Source organism: Electrophorus electricus, chromosome 17, assembly GCF_041902795.1.
Source record: "Electrophorus electricus isolate QZ-2024a chromosome 17, ASM4190279v1, whole genome shotgun sequence".
Taxonomy (NCBI): Eukaryota; Metazoa; Chordata; class Actinopteri; order Gymnotiformes; family Gymnotidae; genus Electrophorus; species Electrophorus electricus.
In genome coordinates this window covers 5662501-5684963 of record NC_137513.1, presented here as the reverse complement: position 1 = coordinate 5684963, position 22463 = coordinate 5662501, and the positions used below count along the sequence as shown (strand labels likewise).

Sequence of the window (22463 nt, the reverse complement as noted above, 5' to 3'; positions counted from 1 at the left end):
CCGGTTCATCTGCCGGTCACGGCCGCGTTGTTTACTTTTAATTGAGTTAAGATGGGCAGATAAGAGGTCTGCAGCACACACGCTCATTACCCCGGCACAGAGTCTGCACGCAGAGCCCTCCAGATAGCAGCCAGCCAGGCCCGTACCTGACGCAGCCTTGGCTGTGTTCACGCTCTCTCTCGCCCTCCCGCTCCTCTGTTCTGGAGTCGCGTGCACCTCCGCACGACCTCCCTTCCCCCCCCCCAACATCACTCGTGACTGACAGAATGCTCTGCACGCTGGTGAAAGGCTGGCCACCTCATTAAACCCACACCTGTCTTTTTTTTTTTTTTTTTTGTCTTTCTTTTTCTGTTGTCGTTTTTCTGCAGGTGTGTCCTAAAGGAGACCCTCCTTGACGCCGCCCCCCCCCGCCCCCCCGTGCTCTCCTTTTCAAGCATGCACAGCCTCTCCATCACTCGCCCCTCCATCCTCCTGCCCCGCCTCCCCCCATTTCCTCCATTGATTTGCCATCGTTGGGTGTGAGGGAGAGGAGAGGAGAGGAAGAGGGCCACTGCCCGCCGCATGCCTTGCTAGAGCCGGTAAAGGAGGAACGCCCGCGTGCCACGGCCGGCCAGGTCAGAGCGGACCACGGCGCACCTCCGCGCTCGAGCTTGCCGCACGGACGCTCACGTTAGCCGGTTAGCCGTCGGAAGATCCCAGGCTTCTGTTTTTCAAAGCGACCCCGGACGCAGGTGCTGCCGCACAGGCCTGCAGCAGCCAGTGCTGGTCCAGGGTTCACTGTGTTCATGCACAGCCTGCATAGATCCGAGTAACCCCCCCCCACCCCCCCCACCCACAGAGACGGAGGGTCAGAGGGGGGCGTGTGGATGTCCAGCTCCACGCACCCCAGGTATTAACACGTATTAACACATCCCAGAATCCTCCCAGTGCGCCCAGCAGTATTAAAGCCTTCACAACCACTCACTCTTATGTCATACACTGTAAATATTTTTGCTGTCATTTAAGCCTTACAGAGATTTAATCTGCTGTCCATTCTGCTCTGTGCTATAAGATTGTTAGTGGTCTGTGCGATTACTGAAGGTGTAAATGAAACATGCATGTCGGCAATAAAGAACTGGAGGAAACTCTGCAAAAGGCTCGGTCTTGTTGCCTTCACGCCTCTGTGGCTGAGCCGCGCAGCGCGGTCAGCGCGGTCAGGTGATGAGGGCTCGTGAAACCACCTCGCCTGATCACGACCCTGCCAGGGTGGAGGCTCTGACACCCACAGCCCCTTCTACACCGTTACCCATGGGAGGGATTCACGAAACAACAAGGGCTGAAAGATTGTGCCTTGTATATGCACGCATGTTTGAAATTCGCAGCAGGAGTTTTGGCTGGAGTCGAACTGAAGGCCTCGTCCGAACACATCTGCACACGTCGCGGCTGTACGCGGAGCTCCGCTGCTGCCCGTATGCACTCATACAGATGGTAGCGACCCTCCGAGCTCCCAGCCAGCGGGTCTTGTGTCGCTTTCGGTGGCAACACGTTGCCTGTCGATGACGTGGCAGGCTGGGTAAACAGCGTGCAGTGTGAGTTTCACCCTGGGATGGGGAGGCAAGCAGGAAAAGGCAGAACAGAGTAGTGTGCAACTGTTGGAGTGCTGAGCACGCTGCCCAAACCCATGCCATGCCACTCCACAGCGCTCTACCCCACGCTAAACCCATCCCCATGCTGGTGTCCAAGTGCTGTTCCTGTGGTCCGCTTCACAGCCGTGAGTGGCAGAAGTCACCATTTGCTTCAATCAACTTGTTGCTGTCGAACGTTGCCCTTCCCTGCTTCTCCCGATGGCCTCCGGCGATTTTCATCCTGTTTGTACACACGCTACTGTACATTGTAATCAGCTCCAACATTTATACCATCGAAAATATGCTCTGATTGCTCTCTGTGTGTATTTTGGACTGTGTGATGGAGCCAAAAACAATACGGGTCCAAACAAAGCGTGGGCTGTGTGGACTCGCGATAATTTGCGCCGTCTGTGAAGAGGTTTCAAACCTCCCTTTGAAGTGTCCAGTCGCCCAAATTACAGTGCTGCCATAATGAAGCATCACTGTGCAATTACCCGGCAGCACACCGCACATGGCCCCGCGGAGCAGTGAAAGTGCAGCGTGGGGCAGAAAGCGAAGGGCAGCTGAGCAGCATTCAGAGCATGGGTGGGGTTTTTCCCCCCTGTGTGTGTGTGTGTGTGTGTGTGTGTGTGTGTGTGTGTGTGTGTGTGTGGCAGGGCCATGCCACGCTGCTAGCCGGCCCGTTCGCCTTCCCCCGGGCGATAGTCATCTGAGGTGGCCTCGTCAGATCCACCAGCGCGTGCCTCAGCTGGTGCGTTAACACACAGTGCGTCTTTAATTACCGCTGGGCTTCGCTTTTCAGCGTGACAGAGGCATGGTGGCATGCGACGGAAGAGCACACGACAGTGCAGTTAACACCAGGGATTTAAACCTTTCACGCGCCAAGACGCTTCGCTGCTCTCTGACCAGGCCTTTCGGTCCAGCTGTCTATACAGCAAACTCCTCTTAACCAAAATAATAAAGTAATAAATAATAATAAACTGAAAAATAAAACAAGTCTGCCCAACCAGACATTCTGGAGCACAGATATGCGAATAGCTCGTTTCTTGCAGTGTTACATGAATAGCTTTGTTTCTCATGCAGCGTTAAGCCGGCTTCCGAGTTTAAAGAGTAGTAGTATTCAGAAAGCCATGGCAACCCTGGTTACTGATCACAGGCTGTTGACTCAGAGTTGAAAGGGAGGCAGTCGACTCCCTCCACTTGCCAAGACTGATTAAAACCACACAGAGATGAGCTGTGTCCCACAGGCAGTGACTTGTGCACAGACCTGCGGCAGACACACTCACTGACCAGTACAAGAACTTTAATCAAACATCCTGTTAATACAAACAGCAGTGTCTGTTGAAATGTTTCAGCGCACAGTCCCCTCCTTGTAATTCCGGACGAGCACCGAAGCGTTACGACGTCCCTTTCCCAGGTGCAAAATAAAACATGGTTTCGGCAGTCATAATTGAGTCACTTTATGATGTGACAGTTTGCCTGCAGTACCGTAAGATCGTAGTTAAGCTGGAAGGTTCCGGACCATTCAGCAGAATGGCAGCGGGGCCTAGCGTGCTAGTGGCGTGAGGGGCAGCCCCTGAGCGCGGCCGGCCCAAATGAAATCCATGCCCCGTTCAGGGACAGGAGCGGGGTCAGCAGCTGTCGGAGGATATGGCAATCATTTATAAAAATATGCTTTCCCAAGCCCACGAAAACAAAAGCCCCAAATTCAGCAGCTGGGAAGGGTTGGGAGTAGCCCCAAGGCTGGCAAGCTCCCTTCCAGATGGGGAGGTTAGTCCGGGGCTAGCCAGACTGCTCCACTTAAACTTCCGATTCCCATTAGGTGTGGGGAAGATTGCAGGGGACGGGAAGAGGAAGGAAAGCAACAAGCATGACTGCTCTGTTTTTTGACTGCCCCCCCACCCCCCAACATCAAATAACGCGGGAAGATTCCGAGACTGAAGAATTGTGTTTATTGATATTTGTGTGCGTTTGCCGTTGTTTGTTTTTCAGAATCCTCTCCCCTCCTTGTGCGACGTCGGTGCATCTGCGGATGCTTTCTTTGCTATGCTGTGAGCACGTGCCCTTCTTCTGGGAGAGTTGTGTCAAGGCCTGCTCGCTTATACTGCTTAATGTTCCATTTGTTCAAGTTGAGCCACTGGGAAATTTAGAGCGACTGTGCTCCTACTGCAAGTAAATTGCCAACCCACGACAATTTATAGTAATAGCAAGTGCCGGACAAAAATGACTGTGTGGAGCAGGTCTTAAATAAAAATTGATGAGCCTGTTCCCTCCTGTGTTGACCTGACACTCTGCTCAGCGTCAAGGTATCGGGTACCACTGGGGGTCTTGCGTTACCCCGGACTCAGTTTGGCCCTTTCAAAATGCACATTGTTTTTTTTTGAGGAGCTGAAAAGAGGGCCCCTGGACTTGCCCCTAATAAGAGAAGTGAACGCATGAAAGTCCTGAGACAGGATTCACAACACAGCACATAATGCATGACTCGTGTGAACGTGTGCCAAAAGCCAACCACTTCATATGGGTTTGTGTGCGTGAGTGAGAGAATGAGTGAGTGAGTGAGCAAGAGTGTGTGTGTGTGTGTGTGTGTGTGTGTGTGTGTTTGAGAGAGAGAAAGAGAGAGAGAGAATGAGATAACGTCCACACAACCCAGACATGTGATTTTCATTGAGCAGTAGCACCAAGGTATACCCTAAGCAGGCTCCCGGTGTATTAAGCTCAGTGTGTTTGGAGGCTCACTGGGCTTTGGTACTCCTCCCAGGAGGAGTACCTCCCAGTCACCAACAGCTGCCTCCTTTACGGCTCTACAGAGAAATGAGATCTATAATAATAACAGCCTGTAGAGAGTAGTGTACTGAGGAACAAAAGGCTCTGTAATTGCATGATATTATTTTTCTAAGACTATGGTACAGCGTCGAGCGGTTTGCCCCGTGGCTTGTCTCCTCACTGCGGTGTGGCTGCAGTGTATTTTGTGGATACGGAACATAACGGAGCCCAAAGGCCTGACTGCTCTGCTCGTCCATGTTACCAAAGGGCCGCATGTCTCGTGTGTAAGGATGGCACATTGATACACGTGTGTTACGCGACATGATATAGCGCACCATTGCGTGTGTGAGTGTGACGCTTAAGCCCCAGTGCAACCCGACACAATGCCAGGCATTTTCAGAGCACTGACACTTCTGATGTAGTGGCACATGCAGGGATCAATGGTCTTTTTGTCACAGAGACAAGAGGAAGCAGCAGCTCTGGCAGGCGTCTTGCCCTCATCTTCACTTTCCTCACACACGCTCACACGCGCGCACACACACACAGTGAGTGTGACTGCGTGTGTCCATGTCGTGAGGTGGGTCGCCCGCGCTCCCGGGGTGGGAGGCGTTCGTCCCGCGATGCACACTGGCCCCCGCGTGCCTGGGTCCACCCGCCGTAACCCTGCACTACCTGCCAGGGGCAGCCATCAGCCCCGCTGGGCCCTGAGTGCGCCACCAGAGCGCGGGGTCATGCCCCCGCAGCCCGGCGGGGTCGTGCAGACGGCTGGCAGGAGCAGGCATTAGAGGCCCATTACTGCAGGAAATTGAAAACACTGAGCCCCAGGCTCAGACACAGCCGCCCACTAGCTGCCGCCATTTGTAGAAGCTAATTGTGCCGTAATTAAGACGAACCGAAAGGAGGATGGAGGGGGTCAGAGGAAGGAGGTAGGGCAGATGGAGAGAGGAAAGCAATCAGCACCTTTCACCCGCAATTAAACAGTCTCACAGTGTTAAACTATGGAAATGCACGGGTGGGGCTGCCCCGTCACAAGCGCCTAGAAGCAGCGTTTATTTCCTTCACTGAGGTTAAGTGCTCATTTATTATGTGTCTTCTCTTATTAGTTACAAATATCAGAGCCAAACATTTTTTCAAGTGTTCTCACCATAATAGTTCAGTAAGGCACTTTTTTGAAACACACATTTTAAACACACACACACTTCAAAGGCCAACATGTTTTTTTGGTTTTTTTTGCTTTTAGATTGCAGTGGAATTTCTTCATGGTCTCATATATATTACACTGACCAGGCCGGCTGGCCTACGTAGCAACTCCTGGGTGGATGCTGGGGTCTAACCTGGCAGATCCTTCTCAGCTTGCATATTTAACACGACAGGCCCTCACCTGTACAATGAAGGAAACCGTGTTCGTTTTAGCCAGTCTGAATTAGGGTTGGGGGCTCTGTGCTTTGTCACCGTGAGTCAGATTAAGATTTCAGTCCTCACTAAACTCTTAAACTCCTGTACTGTTGATGTGAAGTTTGATAAAAGCAAGTATTTATTTGAAATGGGTGCCCCAGCCCGGGCTTGTGTCCTGTGTGCGCACATGTTTGTGTGTGCATGTGTGTGTTTGTGTGTGTCACTGACCTCTGCGCCTCTGGGACACCCTGTAAACAGACACCTATCAGCAGCTGGGCACTTGGGCAGAAGGACACTGACCTCACGACTCCCTGTCTCCACACACACACACACACACACACACACACACACACACACACACACACACACACACACACACACACACACACACACACACACACACACACACACACACACACACACACAGAGAGCCTTGTGTTCACCGTACCCCTCGGCTCAACCATGACTTGGCCTGACATCAGCAGTGACGGACGGCGTGCCGTGTTTACGGGCCCTCCGGAAATCTTCCCAGGAAATCGCCTCTCCCCACTTCCAGATTTTTATTTATAAATCAACACTTTCTTCAGTTTATTTGTGCCCAACAACATGCCAGTTGGATTTATTACACTCGAATCCAAAGAAAGAGTCTCCATTTTCCAAAATAAAGCGCTTAAAACGCCTGGAAGAATGTAAACGGAACGCGGCCAGAATTATACAAACAGAGATAGCAGTGATCCCTGAGTCAAAATGTTTTCTCTGAAGTGCGATGCAGAATCTCTCGGGACTTGCCAGGAAACCACTCAAAATTGTCTTCCTTCCTCTGAGGTCTTGTCCCAGACCTTCTGCTGAAGATGCTTCTCTTCACACGCGTTCTGGTGACTAGCCTTAGCCAGTGCTTCCAGGTCACCCTGTGGCGCGCTGTCCTCCACAAACGCGGCAGGTTTGCTATATTTACTGTGCAACGTGGTGTGTGTGTGTGTGTGTGGGGAAGTGCAGCTGCTGTGTCCGAGGCCATAAATCAGAGCTTCTCTCCGTTCTCTCTGCCTCTAATTGTTGATGGAGGGGCCTGGTAATGCACATATCTATCCGTGTCCTCGGCACATATAGTCCCCCATCTAGCCGTGTCCTCGGCACGTATAGTCCACCATCTAGCCATCACCATCAACATGTCCGTAAGACAGACACCAGAAGCCGCCAAAGGCTCATAAATTACAGTTCATGCCCCGTGTGCCCTAATGCCGCTCGACCCCGACTTCTTCATGCGGTTAAAATTAGGCTTGGGCCTCAGAGCGGGCCAGGACTACTGTGGCGCGGTCGTGTTAGCGTGGAGACCGTCCGGATTTGAACAGCGGGGTCAGGCGGGTGCCGCGAGTCCCCACAGCGTTACAGCCTTTCACATGATGACCCTTTCACAGCCAAACATCCACTTAAACTAAAACACCAGTCCATCTGCTAAACTGCACACCCAGCTCAGTTTACGTCATGCACATGGAGACAGGAAAGCACACCCCCCCACACACACACAAAACACAACACACGCACACAGTGAGGACAGACACAAGTGACTGTTTCTTATCTCTTGAGTATGTGAAAAATGTGTAATGTGTGCTGATCTGAATTTGATTAAAGTGAGGAAGTTTAGGGAGGATGTGAGATTTGATGAAGAGGATGACTGCTGTGGAATGGTTACTAATTTATTTGTTTCAGCTTCTTGTATGCGCAGAAAAGCGTGTGTGTGTGTGTGTGTGTGTGTGTGTGTGTGTGTGTGTGTGTGTGTGTGTGTGTGTGTGTGTGTATGTGTGTGTGTGTGTGTGTGTGTGTGTGTGTCAAGTGTTTATTTATCTTTTGTCTGATACTTTAGCTGATATTTTTCAGTAATTAATGTAAATAATCAAGCTTCATATTCAGTGTATCAAAAAATGTTCTCTGGGTATTGACACAAATGTTACTTGTCAGGAAAAACAGCAAAGCAATATTTGTCACTAAACAATACAAATTAAAGAATGCCTTAGCACTGTATATTTTCAAAAGCAGGTAAACAATTGGAGAGAGATGCAGAATGGTTTGTAGACTTGTGACTTCAGTTCAGTTCATGCAAAAAATAAAAAGCCCCTTGAACTGTGAGCAATATCGCAATACCTGACTTCTCAAAGCTTACATATGCAGCTAAGCCTTTTGGGATGAGACAGGTTTGAAACTGTGTATAGTGTTTCAGAAAAACAAAACAAAACAAGAACTTTCATTTAATCATTTAGCATTTTACTGAGGAAGTACTCAGTTATATTATTATGTTGAATCATTCCATACTTAAATCAGATGCTCCTTTTTAAAAATTTAAATGTACCCTAAAGTAGCCTTTATTAATGCGGCATCCCATAATGCAGCGTGATCATAATCTCACTAGGAGCACTGCCCTGGGGTATGCAGATACCTGATGAATGAGTGATAAGTCAAATACAAACAATATGGTTGGGTGTAATCCAGAATATGATTGTCATTAAAAAACTGTAGAAGTCTTATTTATTTAAGTCATGTGACCAAACAATATCAAATATAATGGCTCATAGTTTACAGCCGTTGTGGCGATCCTTTTCTTCCATTCATCTTTTTCAGCATTTTCCCTTCACATGCTGTAAAAGATGTGTTGTGACACCACCAGCGCTCTCAGACTGAGGCAGCATGTGGTGTGCTGGGAATCAGCTGGAGAACTCTGCCTTACCCACGGCTAACTGTGGAGGGGAAGCAGAGTTCCGTCTGCTAGCGAGCCAGCCCGCTCTCAGTCCAGACCTGTGTTTCTCGCCCTGGTTATCCACTGCACGCGGTGAAGGCTGTGGAGTAGGTAAAGGTAGCACTGTTTGTACCGTTTCATATAAACTCACGATGGACTACTCAGGAGCACTCCAGTGTGCTGGGAGTCATGAGTACCCTCCCACTCCCACAGAGACGCGGACCCGTCGCCGGACCGCAGCGTCGCACGGGGCCGGAGGTCGATCTCCTCTGCGCAGAGGTAGTCGGGCATCTCGGGATCCTCCACCCACCCCTCCTTACCCCGGAGATGCTAGCAGACTCTGCTCTCGAGCTCATCCTACCCAGCCATTATTTCAATACAGCACAATTACAACAATTATCAGGATGACGAGCACATACGAGGACCCTTTCCCACAAGCCTCAGCTTCTCCAGTGCCCCCTCTTCCCAGAAAGGCAGGGGTCTCAGCATATCGCAAATGTCAGGCCGTAACGTGGGCAGGAGAGAGCTGGTCTGAAAACATACCCCGTACATGGTGTCCTCTGGAGGAGGGGTGCCCCCTCACAGAATGTCATTAAAACTTTTGAAGAGGGCTTTCACTTCTCTTCACTGTCAGGACTTGCGTCAAGTGTCTTTTTAAGTATGTCTCTGTGGCTTGCGCCCATCCTAGACCTTTTCTGGGAGGTTTTTAAAAACATTTTTATGTCCTCTGAGACCAGCGTTGCCAGGCAGAGTTTAACGAGTAAACACTGCAGAGTGACAAAAAGATCATTCACTGGACCGGCCCTGCTTTGTTCCCGTGTGCTGCCGCACGTTACGGCTGCAGAGGGGAGGCGGTTTTTACTTCCTGCCAGAGTTCTGATCAGCAGAGGGCCCTGCATAGACCAGTGCATAGCTGCACCACACACACATATCACATGTGGTGAGAACGGAAACTGCTCCGATAGCTGCTTAACAAACAGAAGCCGCGCTCTGCACGTCATGTCACGTCTCGGCAGTGGACTTGATACCTGGCGTCAGGGGGTTACACAAACGTGGGTCTTCGGAATGCACGTCACGGGAAAGAAAAGGCCGCGGTGCCGGTCTCCTCCGGTATGAAGCAGAACCATGTGTCCAGCTGGACGCCGGCACAGACGCCGGCACCGTCCTCGTGAATGTCCTTATTTAACCTGGAAGCGTAGTGACGTGGCACAACTAAGCCACTGATGGTTTCACCACGCCCACCCCCCCACCAGGTCGAGAGGGCACACGGCCCACCCCTCAAACCGAGACGCAGAGCAAACGGAATGAGGCGCTAGGATTTTCTCAGGGTCTGCGCGCCATGGCGCGAGCATTCCTCAGTCGGTCCCTTCCTTGCTCTGCTCTCTCCTGTCCAGCCACACTGCTGCAGAGGAGGACACGGCGTTTGTAGTCTGCGCCAGCGAGGGCTCGCCTTCTGCCAAATGACAGGTCTCGGGAGTCGAGTTTACCCAAGTGTCAGTACTGCGTCTGTAATGAGTAGGAAGTGTTGAGGCCCGGGCCCAACCACGCCGGCTCGGCCGCGCTGCTACCTCCGCTCTGCCCCTTATTTACTTTAGTGCACTGTTGGCACCAGGCCGCGATTATAGATCTCGCTCGGAGAGTACAGCTTGCGGCCGTAACGGGGGGATTTGTTCAAATTAGACCTCCAGAGATCAGAGGAGCCAAGTGGAATCACTGTCCTTAGCTGCTCCTCGTTGGCATGGGGGGGGGCCGTTGTGTCAGATCCAGCCAGGGTCAGGCCTGTGCCTGTGGGAAGCCGAGCTATGCCAGGGCCCTGGCTTCATTCATGGCGCGGCGCGTTTCAGATGATAATGAATGGCCGTCAATGAAACGGGCCCCTGTGCGGAGGCGCGCCGCAGGGCCGGCGTTCTCACGGCTCGGCAGCGGCAGGAGAGAGGCGCCCCTTTGTCACGCCGTCAGCACGTGCTATCGGCTTTCTGCATCTGGAAAAATGTGCCCCATTGTCCTGAAGGTCAGCTCCGTATTGCCAGCTCCAGACTGGTGGCATTCCTCATGGCTCTCGCTCTCCCATTGGGTTTGGTGGACAGCCCCTTCAACCCCCCCAAACCCCCCAACCAACCACCCCCCCCCTTCATCTGAAGAGTGCCATCCGACACAGAAACGGATAGACTGTCTCCCTGGCTCCGTGCTTTGGAGCCCCGGAGCTCTTTCCATTGCGATGGACTCTGAGGTTGCCATGGTGGATAGGTGCGTGCGTGCAGCGGTGAGCACGTCTGCCCGCCGCGCGTCCGCTTTGTTGACCTCCTCTCCCTGGTGCGCCACACCACTGCGGTGGAATGCACATAGATGGTCCAGCGCAGTGTGTCTCATCATGAACGTGGCAGATACACAGAGGGTCTATTTTCAAACCAACTGCCCCTCTCTCTCTCTCTCTCTCTCTCTCTCTCTCTCTCTCTCTCTCTCTCTCTCCCTCCGCCCTCTCGCTTACTCTTACTTTTCGTGGCGCTGCAGAGAGAATGTGTCTCATCAGGGTATTTACTACAGTCCGTACTGTGGGAGAAAGCAGGCCCGATCTTGGACCGTAAAGGTATGTGAACGCCGCCGGGCCCGGGAACAGATCCAGCCTTCTCGGTGCTGCTTAGGTCAGCTCCCAACTGCAGACCCTGAAATGGCACCTTCACGTGTCCTTGTTTCTGCACCCGGAATGTGTTGGAGACTGCAATGAAAGATGGGCTTTCCACAGAAATGCATGTTCCTCATCTCTCTCTCTCTCTCTCTCTCTCTCTCTCTCACACACACACACACACACACACACACACATGCGTGTGTACAGGCACGTGGCCCTGTCTCTGCTCCTCTGCCTACCTGTCAACCTTCAGACAGCATGGGTACAGCAGATCACAGCCTATATTCTGTTTTGCGGGTTAAGTAAATAAAACTCATTTCTGTAACACTAAAGTTCTGTCATGGTATGTCTGACAGACTTTCGAGCACGTTGATCAGAATTTAACATTTGTTTCCTTGACGAAGTAACGTCCGAATGAGCAGGATGTGTGTACCTGTGTATATTCTAACCATATCGTACAGGTTACGTTAATTATATCTGTGTAGCATCTTTTTTTTGGTACCTGATTCGGTGCTGAGCTGAATTGTGAAGGGTGGTTTGACCCTGCGCTGTGGCTATGGGAACCATTACGTCTTTGGGCCCAAGACAGGTACAAACTGAAAAGATGCGTCAGCCGTGGTCAGCCGTGCGTGTGTGTGTGCCCAGGGGCAGGAATAAACATAGGGATCTGGATAAACAGCAGGGGCAAATACGCTGAGGCAGGAGAGAAAACCGGAGAGGAGGTGGGAGCATGTAGGACGGTGGTGGTGGTGGTGGTGGAGGTTGGGTGGAGGGGAAACGGCCATGACGCGCTATATTCTAGCAGACTCCTCAACAAGACCCAGTGCCTTTTTAACCTTGCACTAGCCAGACCTCAGCCTTGGGTTACCCCAGAGACAATCCACACCGGCTGTACATGTCAACGAGATCATGGCGGAATGAAACGTCCTGCTGCCGACACCAGCGAATCCACTCTGTGGTTTTGTTTTTTGTTTGTTTTAATGTTTTGTTTTGGTTTTTTTGTTTTTTTTTTCTCCAGTGTTTTTTTTTTGGGGGGGGGTTGGTGGTATGAGATCCAAGATTGCAGACTGGTGCGCTGAATATTTTATTGACTGCCTGTTCGCATCGCGTGGACCTGCCTGACATGCTGACTTCTCTTCTCGCTGGAGACGTCATGTCACTCCGCATCAGGCAGCGGTGCCGTGATGCTGTCCGCACGTTTCCTGTGAATGAACTCCGGCACGGCAGGACGGCGCGGACCTGGGGCGACTGCGCACGCTCTCGCATACTTTCTCTCTCTCTCTCTCTCACACACACACACACACACACACACACACACACACACACACACACACACACACAGCCATACACCCATGCGTGTACGTATGCCTGCACACACACTCCGGCCTCCTCCTCATCGGTTGCTGCCTCCCTCCACCCGTGCTTAGGATAGCGCTCTCTGTCCAGGTGAAACGGTCCTCAGGACCCACAGACGGGCATTAAACCCGGAGGCGAGACTTTTTTCCCCTTCTCCTCCATGACTCAAATTCTTGAAGGGGTGTGTTCGTGGTGACGGTAGAGTGCTGGAATTTCACTTTTAAAAAATTAACCGAGTGGCCGCCGGTGCTGCGCCTCTGGGTAAATTATGAATTGTGTGCATTTTTACATGCAAGGCCAAGACTTTTTGGAGCTTTACTGGAGCTTTGTGTGGAACTGCTATGCTCAGCCCTTCATAGGTCACATGGTTTTAAGGCGTGAGCAGGATTGTGCAACTGGCCACCACTGGGTTTAAAATGTGTTCATCCTAGACCTAGCAAAGCCTGTTCATCTCTCTCGTGGGCCTGTGATTGGCCACTCCGGGTATATAATGTGCTCATGTACCAAAGCCTTTTCCTCTCTCCGCCTCCTTGGCTTTGACAGATTTCTCAAATGAGTCAGAATCTGGTGGAGTAGAAGCTGCAGACCTCGGATTTAAATCTCCTCCCATCATCCTCATCACATGCATTCCCTGTGTTTACAACTGCTTTGTTTTCCAGCAGTCTTGTCGTAAGCTTTCTTTGGTGCGATAACACAGGCATGCGCGCACACACACACACACACACATCCCAGAAACGTAAATATTCCCCACTGTTAGCTCTCACCACAGGTGTCTGTCTCTCCGCGACCCTCTCCAGAGTGCTCTCTGGCTTGCTTGATTTCCAGGGTCTGACGAGTTCCTCTGGTTCCACCATTCCTCATGTTTTGTGTCCCCGGTGAGAATGACTCATGTTGAAGTGTCCGCCAGGTGTACCCACGACACCCAGAGGGCCTGTTACAGAGGTTAGGGGTTTGGGTTTGAGTACGGCAGCGGAGCTCACATGGGTGGGTTGTGGAGCTCTGACATCATCCCCAGTCTTCCCTCGCTGTCTTGGAAACCACTGATATGCATGTTAACGAAGGCTCAAAAAAAACAGGGTTGCGTTCAGGAAGTTTACCAGCTTCACAAATGTGACTAGCAAGTGCAGCACAGCACGTGTTGTGTGTGGTGATCTTCTGCTCTGGCCTGCAGTTGAGTTGAGCTCCTCTCCCTCTGCCCGCTGGGTTCTGTCCCTCGCGCATCGCTGTAATCTTGTCGGAAGAGAAGGCCTAGTGCTCAGACAGGCCTAGCGCTGTCAGTCAGGAGATCTCAGATCACAGGTTAACCACCAGGACAGGAAGCCATTGCTGACATGAGACACACTCCTGCAGAGTAAGGTGGAGAGACCTTAAAAATATGTATAAAAATCTGTTTCATTTTTATTTAACCATGCCATGGAATTCTTCTTTGAGAAAAGATGTTTAAACCTGCCTTTGTATAAGGCGATTATTGATAATTTCGGAACCATTTAAGTCCATTTATTGTTATTTTTGCCAGAAGAAAGCATGTTGCATTGCACCCTCTCTCTCTCTCTCTCTCTCTCTCTCTCTCTCTCTCTCTCTCTCTCTCTCTCTCTCTCTCTCTCTCTCTATCTGCTGTCTGAGAGCACTCATGCAGCTCTGGCTGTATATCCATCTTGGCAGATGTAGCATTTTGCGGTATTGCATGTAGGTGATAAGCGACTGAGATTTCTCCAGATCTTTCCTGCAGGTCTGATATCAGTGTATGGCACAGAGGGGCTTCCCCAAGCTCTGGAGAGGAGAGATTCCCAGGGGCGGGGCGCTGTTTGACGTGTAAACACCACAGGTCAGAACTCTAAAAGTGCGACCAGCGCACTCTTCGATCTCCTTCCTCTTAATACATCCGAGTGTAAGCTACATGTTTTAAGGGGGGGGGTTTGAAAGGTTCAGGAGCGGAGGTCATTCCTTGAAGTGAGCTCAGCGGTGCTCCTCTCGGGCGCTTGCCTGGGGAAAAGGCAAAATTAGGTTGATGCTCCTCTGGCACCTTCCAGCTCGGAGTATTGACGGAGGCAGCAGGCTCAACAGTGTCACACGCAGTGGGTAGTGGTATCTCTGTGGTTAAGGTGCTGAGTTATAATGGGAAGGTTGCTGGTTCAAGCCCCACCACTGCCAGGTTGCCACTGTTGGGCTGAGCAAGACCCTTAACCCTCAGTTGCTCTAGTTGTACTCAGTCATAATTGTAAGTAGCTGTAGATAAAAGCGTCGGCTGAATGCTGTAAATGTGACACGCCAGTCCGCATCACGCGCGTGAATGGGCCATCCTACCCTGCCTCGATTCTTGAAGCTTGAAAATGTCCTCTGTGACAGAGGCTTCTCCATCTGACGCGAGGTGAAGCGGCCTGCTTCTTCGGCAGTTTCATGGGACTCCTGTGCTGGTGTGACTAGGCTTTTGTGCATGCGTACGCATGCGTGTGTGTGTGTGGTCTCATTCTTTGTCTCACACAGCATCAGCTGCAGGACGTGTAGAGTCCTGGACGTTTGTGGTGGTTATTTTTTGAGACCGTTACTGCATTCTGTGATCCACTTTCAGAAGAATGAAAGACGATAAAACAGCAACACAGGGAGAGAGCAGCTTGCCGCAAACGAGCAGCAGAGGATGAAGGGGTGTCGCTTTCTGTTTCCGGATGCCGATGCGTCGAGAGGAAGCATGAGCCAGAACAGCACCTCCAATAAAACCACCGCATCCATTAGGCGAGCCAGCCTGAGTGGTGTACAGTAGCAGGAGGCCCTGCCCTGTGTTGTGGCTCAGAAAGAGGAAGTAAGAGTGTAATGGTTCTGGATGGCAGGCAAGCCGGTGTCGGCACTGCTGGGAGTGTAGATTGTATCCCTCAGCTTCCCTCAGCCCCACTTTGATTGGCCGGTAGCTTAATGTGTGCGCTGAGAGAGCTGGGGGCTGGCCCTTGTGACAGGGGCCGAATGCCCCCCACCCCCCACCCCCGCGCCGGCACCTCGGCCTGACCCCACCCCGCATGCCCACTGCCGAGACCTGGCCCACGCGTTGTGCTGCTGAATAGGTGCCCTGTGATGTGGTGCGGCTCTGCTGGCCACGCGGGCCCTGTGAATGGGCCGGCTTGTTGCTGCACAATAGCCCGGCCCCGAGGTGGGCCTGAGGGCACTGGCTTCAATGCTGACGCCTCCCCCATCACCGTGCTGCTCTTGTTGCCGCCGCCCCGGTTGTGGCCCCGCCTCCGGCTCGCTGGCTGCTTCTCTCTTTTTTTTTTTTAGGCTTGTCACATGGAGCCTGCATGTGTGACAGAAGGTGAGAGGTCACGGCTGGGACCTGAAGCAGCAGCCCAGCAGATCCCCTGCCCCTTCACACCCTTTATGACCTCCTGCTCTGTGCAGCCACTGTAGCAAGTACATACATACACACACACACACACACACACACACACACACACACACACACACACACACACACACACTATGAATGAGGTTTTGTCATGTATAGCATGTGGAGTGCCTGTCAGTCTCATTTATAGCATGTGGAGTGCCTGTCAGTCTTACGTCTAGCATGTGGAGTGCCTGTCAGTCTTGCGTCTAGCATGTGGAGTGCCTGTCGGTCTCATGTCTAGCATGTGGAGTGCCTGTCGGTTTCATGTCTAGCATGTGGCGTGCCTGTCAGTCTCATGTAGTATGTGGAGTGCCTGTCAGTCTCATATACAGCATGTAGAGTGCCTGTCAGTCTCATTTATAGTGTGTGGACTGCCTGTCAGTCTTGTGTACAGCATGTGGTATGTAGTATGGAGCATTGTCTTCCTGGCATCACAGCATGATTTGTAGGCTGTTGCTGTATACAATTTACGTCAACAAATCACTCCAGACAGATTACTAGCAATTACCCGCGGCTTTCACGCTCTACCCTATCATTTCTCTCTCCTTTCTTCTCTCAGTTTCACTCATTCTCTCTCTCTCTCTCTCTCTCTCTCTCTCTCTCTCTGTCTTGGTCATTCCCTCCATGTCTGTCTACCTCTCCCATGTTTCAGTATGAGCCTGGGCTCCTAATAAGACCACAAACCTGCTGTTTCCTCTCACCTTTTTCTATTTATTGCCAAACATTTCAAACACACCTCTGCACTACTGGATGGAGTGTATCATGTTCAATTTTCCTCCCAGTTTCTAACAGAAATTCACTTGCATCTGGCGTTACAAGCACTTGGTGTGTACATGAGAGGAATGAGAACTTCAGGCTCGGGTGGATTTTTCCTGTAGGCCAGTGTCGGCACAAAACCCGAGTCTGCTCCCCGAGCTGCGCTCTTAGTCACCTACTGCTTCACTGAGCAGGACAGCATTAGGGGTTTTGAACGCTAGCCGACACTGGACCTTCACCTCGTCACTGGAGATAATGGCGGGAAGACCCGTTCCTCCTTTTGATCAGCACAAGCACCGTGTGCGGCCAGTCTCAAGGGGGAGTGTCAGCAGAGCGGGGGTTGTACAGCGGTGAGGGGTGAGGGGTAACTGCAGCTCTGGGCCCAGTGATGATGAGGCCTCTGGCAGGAAGTAAGTAGGGTTCAGGCAAAGATCGTCTTCCCCCCACGGACCAGCCCTCTCAGACGATCCTGTGCTGGCGTCTGCATGCCTCGCGTGTCAGTGTCTCCGTATGTCTGTGTTTGTTTGCGCCGTTGCCCAAGGGAGGCAGACTCGTGTTGCTTCCTCTGTTTCTGTTTGTCCCCGCCCCCTCCTGACACCCCTTCCCCTTATCAAGCTGATTGGGCTAATTGCACATCCTTCCCTGTGCCCTCGCGTCCTGTGCTCTGATTGGCTCCCCTTTGCGATGGCCCCTTTCCCCACCTCAGCGGCAGAGTCAGACCTTTCCTTCTGTTACCTTTCTTTCAACCCCACACAAACTTTGACCACAGACTGATTTTCACTGTCCGCCACTGTGGGAGGGGAACGTAGCGGAAAATGTACTAAAACGGGGATCTTTTTTTTTTTTTTTTTCTTGTCTTGCCACAAGTCTCACTGCGTCGCTCATCAGTCTGCCTTAATCTTTTTCAGAAAGGCGTGATTCAAAACGAGCTTGGGTGAGAACTCAGAAGCGATTCTGCCGTAAGCGTCCCGGAATGGCCCTGTGCGGACCCAGCAGTGGTCTCGCTCACGCCTCACCTGAGGGGGGCGCGCCGCTCGGGCCTGCCTTTAGCTCAGGTGACCTCCGTTCTTGGCTCCTCTTTCTCTCTCCAGCCCACTGTCTCACTGCTGGCCTGCCGGTCAGATGTGCTGGGCAGGAGCCAGTAGGGCCTCCGACCTCTCACATGCTTTCCATTCACAGGATCACGCGTTGTAGCGCCTTGACCCCTGCATTCATCTTTTACGAGCTACTCATTAACTCCTCGAGCCCCGCTGCTCAAATTTATGGGACCGGAGCAAGACGGAACATGCTTTCAGTAAATTAAGCGATTCGCGTTCGGAAGTCCATTGGCGTGGCACAAGACAGATGAGAGTGAGGGTGTGTGTGTGTGTGTGTGTGTGTGTGTGTGTGTGTGTGTGTGTGTGTGTGCACGCGCGCACGCATTCATCTGCTTGTGTGTGCCTATGTGTGTGTGTGGGGAAAAAACTAAGGCACATAACCATGCAAAGTAGCACTTTGTTGAGGTGCTTGCTTATTTGTATATACTTGTGAGAAAATGTTTATAGACACTTTGATGGTATATAATTAAATAGTACAATATAAATTATATAGTATAGATTATATTTCTGCATGAACTGAAGTCAAGTTCATTGACAGAAAGAATGTGTTCTTTTAGTTGTCTTCATTTTTGTAATTAGTAGAGCTGTTTTTAATATACTTTTTTTAGTTAGTGATTTGATTAAACAATGGCATTAAAAATTAATAGGCTTCCTGTATTTATGACATTACATTTTAGGAGTTATACTAAAAGATTTTTCAAAGAAACCTTTTTTTTTTTTTTCTTCTACTGTATTTATGAGCGCGCACCCACGCACAAACCCAGTTAGATCACCATGGTAATCATGTCATCAAGCGACCTTCCTGCATTAGCTGGCTGTGGCTAATGGACACAGCTGGTTCACTACATCTTATGATGCTCTTAAGATGTCTTTGCTGATACTACTCTGCCATGACGTCCTTTCAGGAGAGCCTCTCATTTCCCATCTCAGAATGCCAGACTTCGGCTGTGTGTGTGTGTGTGTGTGTGTGTGTGTGTGTGTGTGTGTGTGTGTGTGTCAAGGCCCATATGTAATGAGGAACTTTTACACACTCACAGTCTCGGCACCAGCCAAGCTGCTATTCCTTGCACAGTGAGCTAACACCTGAGCACTTGGCTCCATAACTGGTCTTGGTGCGCGGCTCCAGCAGGTGTGAATCGCAACTGTGGGGCCGCGAGCCCGCTGAGGACTCAGCACTCACCCCGTTATGTTCTTTCATGCTCTCCTGGGCTCACATCTACTTGGTGCGCGAGGACGAATCTTGCGAGTCACCCCCCCACCCCCACCCCACCCCACCCATGTTTCACGGTCAGACTCGGCGATCTTCATTGTGTCTTCAGTGTTCTCCACGGCAAATGAACAGAACCCCTCCCCACCCGTATGGATGTTTGGCTGCAGATGCCTCCGTGTGTATCTGATGGGCAGTAAAGCTGGATCAAAGGCCCTTTCGGAGTAGTACACACACACACACACACACACACACACACACGCTCGTGTCTGCGCCTCTGTCTGCCTCTGTCCGTCGGGTCGAGCGCTGCTCCTACCTATGACGCCCCCCCAGATAGCGTCGGGGCAGGAGACAGGGAGCAGGGCCAGCTAATGGCTTCTGCAGAGCCTCCATACTGCGGCCGCTGTCGTGTCTCCTCCGTTAGCCAGTTATGTTCCAGAGTGCTGAATCCTAGTCGGCCACCCCCCCCCCCCCCCCCCCCCCATCGTCACGTCCTCTCTGCTCGCTAGCACTCTTAGCCAGACCCCACGCGACCTCCGAATGTCCGTGCGCAGTGTGTGTGTTTCTCTGCCCTGCACTGCTAGGACCTACACACTGGGATAAGCCCAGGGGCCAGCCGGAGGCTTTGATCAGAGCTCTGTCATCTTTATGGGGGTGTTGAGAGGTGGAACCCAGGGCCAGCAGCACAGGACCTCGGCTTAAAAACATCCAGAGAGAGAGGCAGGGGAGCGTGGGGGTGGGGGGGCCGTTGAGGTTTAGACAGCTCTCACTTTCTCACTCTTCATAGAACGCCCATTACAAATGCAGCCCTTTTTCCATGGAGAATGGTGAGAAGCCTGGAAGCATCTTTTTCTCTCGTGCTGTGCAGAGCAGAGGTGCGTAGCCTCGGTGCAGCGCTGCCACCAGTGGTCAGGAGGAAGGCCTGTTTCCCAGCTGCGCAGATTTTCTAATCAGAATATGATTGAAAATGTTTGGGTTTAAATATCTTTCCCATGAAATGATTTTTAAAATTCCACTCAACACTTAGTAAAACCTGCATGTTTTTTCAACCATTTTTCATATAGATAGCAAAATTCTGTTACATCGCTGGAGAAAACCACAAGTGTGATTCATCAGTATGCACTGGTGGTTTACGAGGCCGTTCTCTCAGAAGCCCAGCACCCCTCTGGCTGACTAACGGCTGCTCACGCACACTGACAGCTTCCCACTCTGAGATGTATTCCTCTCTGTCAGTGCAGTCCAGGTTCGGGAGGGAGAGAGAGATGCATTCAGCAGCAGTCTGTAAATGTTTTCACATGTTCAGCGTTGAAAACGCGAAAACAGCACATCACTCCACAAGTTCCTGTTTGTTTCTTCCTTCTCAGGAAGAATGTAAACTGTGGGCTATCGTTTCAAATAGGCTCTGACTTGTGTGCTTTCTTTCCATTTGGAGAGAGTTCAGTCACACGTGGGTATAAAGTGTGGATAAGAAACAAATGAGAAAAAGATTATCGTGTCTGTGTGTGTGTGTGTGTGTGTGTGTGTGTGTGTGTTTCTGGGAGCCAGGCCCAGTCCTCAGTGAGAGAGTGTAATGTGTGAGCGGATAAAAGGAGAAGAGTGGGGGTCCATACACACACACACACACACACACACACACACACACACCAGCCCCTCACAGCTCAGCATCCAGACAGCATGTGTGTCTGGCCCCATCCCCATAGCCCAGCAACCCAACCGCACTGACCTCTTCACCTCTCAACTTTACTTGAACTTCTGAGGAGACGTCATGGAAGCAGGCGACTAAGAAAGAGCGTGCGTGACAGAGACAGTTAGAAAGAGATCAGCCATCGCTTCTGTTCATAACAGAACTCCTTAAACAGAAGCGCAGCATCTACTCAACACATTCGTTCCCTTTCTCCATCGCGTGTTCGGGCCGGTTCGCGCTCGTCTTGTCAAAGCCGGCTCCGGAACTTGGTGAGGGCGGGAGAATGGGGTTCGCGTTTGATGATGTCACTGGGCCTGTTAACGGTGTTCTGCAGGGCCCGGCATGGATGTCGGCTCCCTTCCCCCGCTGCAAGGCTTTGGCCTAATCAATGACTATTTGTGTTTGTGGAATCACCTTATTGTAGTGTGGTCAAGGCAATGTATTGGTTCATGTATGAAAGTCATGTGACTAAATAATTTTAAGTTGGAATGTGATTCTTTGTGTATGTGTGTGTGCCATGCTTGCATGCTTCCACGTGCGTTCTTACATTTTTGTGCATGCACTTGTGAGTGTATGTGCTTGCGAACGTGTGTGTGTATCTTTGTAAAGTGGAAAGCAAGGGCAGGGCTGAGCAGTCAGGCGTGAGTGTGGAAGCCTGGCAGGCTGTCCGCATTATTCCTGGAATGGAGCTCTGTCAGGCACGGCCGACGCTCCCCAGCATTGCTTTCCCACTAAAGCTGCCCTGTTGCCCAGGGCAACGCTAACGGGACACTTTGCTCTTAGCACTCACCATTCACTCTGCATACAGGAGTGGTGGGGAGTCATGTAAGTGTATATCAGAGTACACGCCCACAGGGCCATGAGCCGACCACATCTCGCTCATGTCAAACACCCATCTGCCCGTATGCGTGTGGGGGTGTGTGTGTGTGTGTGTGTGTCTGTGCGCTTCGCGCACGTCCCCGTTGAGCCACAGGCCTGTTTTCAGCACTCGGCCCAAAATAGCCATGGCTTTCCCGGTAAAGGGCCCGGCGAGCTCCTGCCCACAGCACGCCTCCGGCGGCAGCAGCACCGAGGCTGGGTGATAGTCAGGCGTCCAGCGCGGCCGATTATTCCTCAGAATAATATTGTCAGTAAAAGTCCCCGAATGAAACGTGAGCCACCCACAGGGGATGGGGTGGACTTCAAACACGGCAGCTGTCGAGCAGCGCGGGTCAGGCTGCGGTCAGGAGCTGGCGTGAGCGCCGCGGCCCCGACAGTGCCCTCTGCGAGGCCCGCGGGCCTGACCCCCTCCCTGTAGCCTCCCCCCAGTCCGTTCTCTCGTGTGCACTGGGGACGGATCTTTTTATGGAGCTTGAAGACGCGGGGAACGCGGGAAGTGCTGAAAGATGGCCAGAACTCGTCTCGTCTCGGCCCCGAGGACCAGCCGTGCGGGCAGGGAGTCCCGTGTCGGTGGCCGCAGGGAGGAGAGTGGGCCTGCCCGTGTCCGGAAGGTCTGTAGACCTCCAGGCCGACGCTGTGTATGCGTTTGTACACATGCGGCGGAGGACCCAAAACCGCGGCGCGCGAGCTAAATCCTGCGGAGGGGACAGCGCGGCACAGCGGCACGGCCGCCGGCCTCGTTTCCGGAGACCTAGCGGTGTCTGAATCAGTGGTCTGCGCCAGGCCTTAGGCCATGCCCTACTGGACCCAAAGTCAAAAGGGCAGCGGGAGGGTCGTGCAGTGACCCACTGGTCAGTACGCCGTGACCGGTAACCCTACCCCCCACGGCCTGGCCGGCTCCAGCTCCGCCCTCGGGCCGTACCTCCGTCAGGACTCGAGCTACAGACGGCAGCGTGACCCCCCAGTCTGTGCCAGGCACAGCCTGTCTGTCCTCA

The 22463-nt window shown here is 52.0% G+C and overlaps 1 protein-coding gene across 4 annotated transcripts in view; it reads left to right on the top strand.

Moving 5' to 3' along the window:
* bcas3 (BCAS3 microtubule associated cell migration factor) overlaps positions 1–22463 on the top strand; it is a 163279-nt gene that overhangs the window by 95632 nt on the left and 45184 nt on the right. The window contains exon 24 of one of the 4 annotated variants that reach the window (XM_035533995.2): positions 369–1134. The exons of the other annotated variants lie outside the window; for them this stretch is intronic. Within the exon in view, the coding sequence (XP_035389888.1) occupies positions 369–379 (11 nt within the window). The 3' untranslated portion in view covers positions 380–1134. Of the gene's footprint in view, positions 1–368; positions 1135–22463 lie in introns of those variants that run through there. 4 annotated transcript variants of the gene reach the window in all.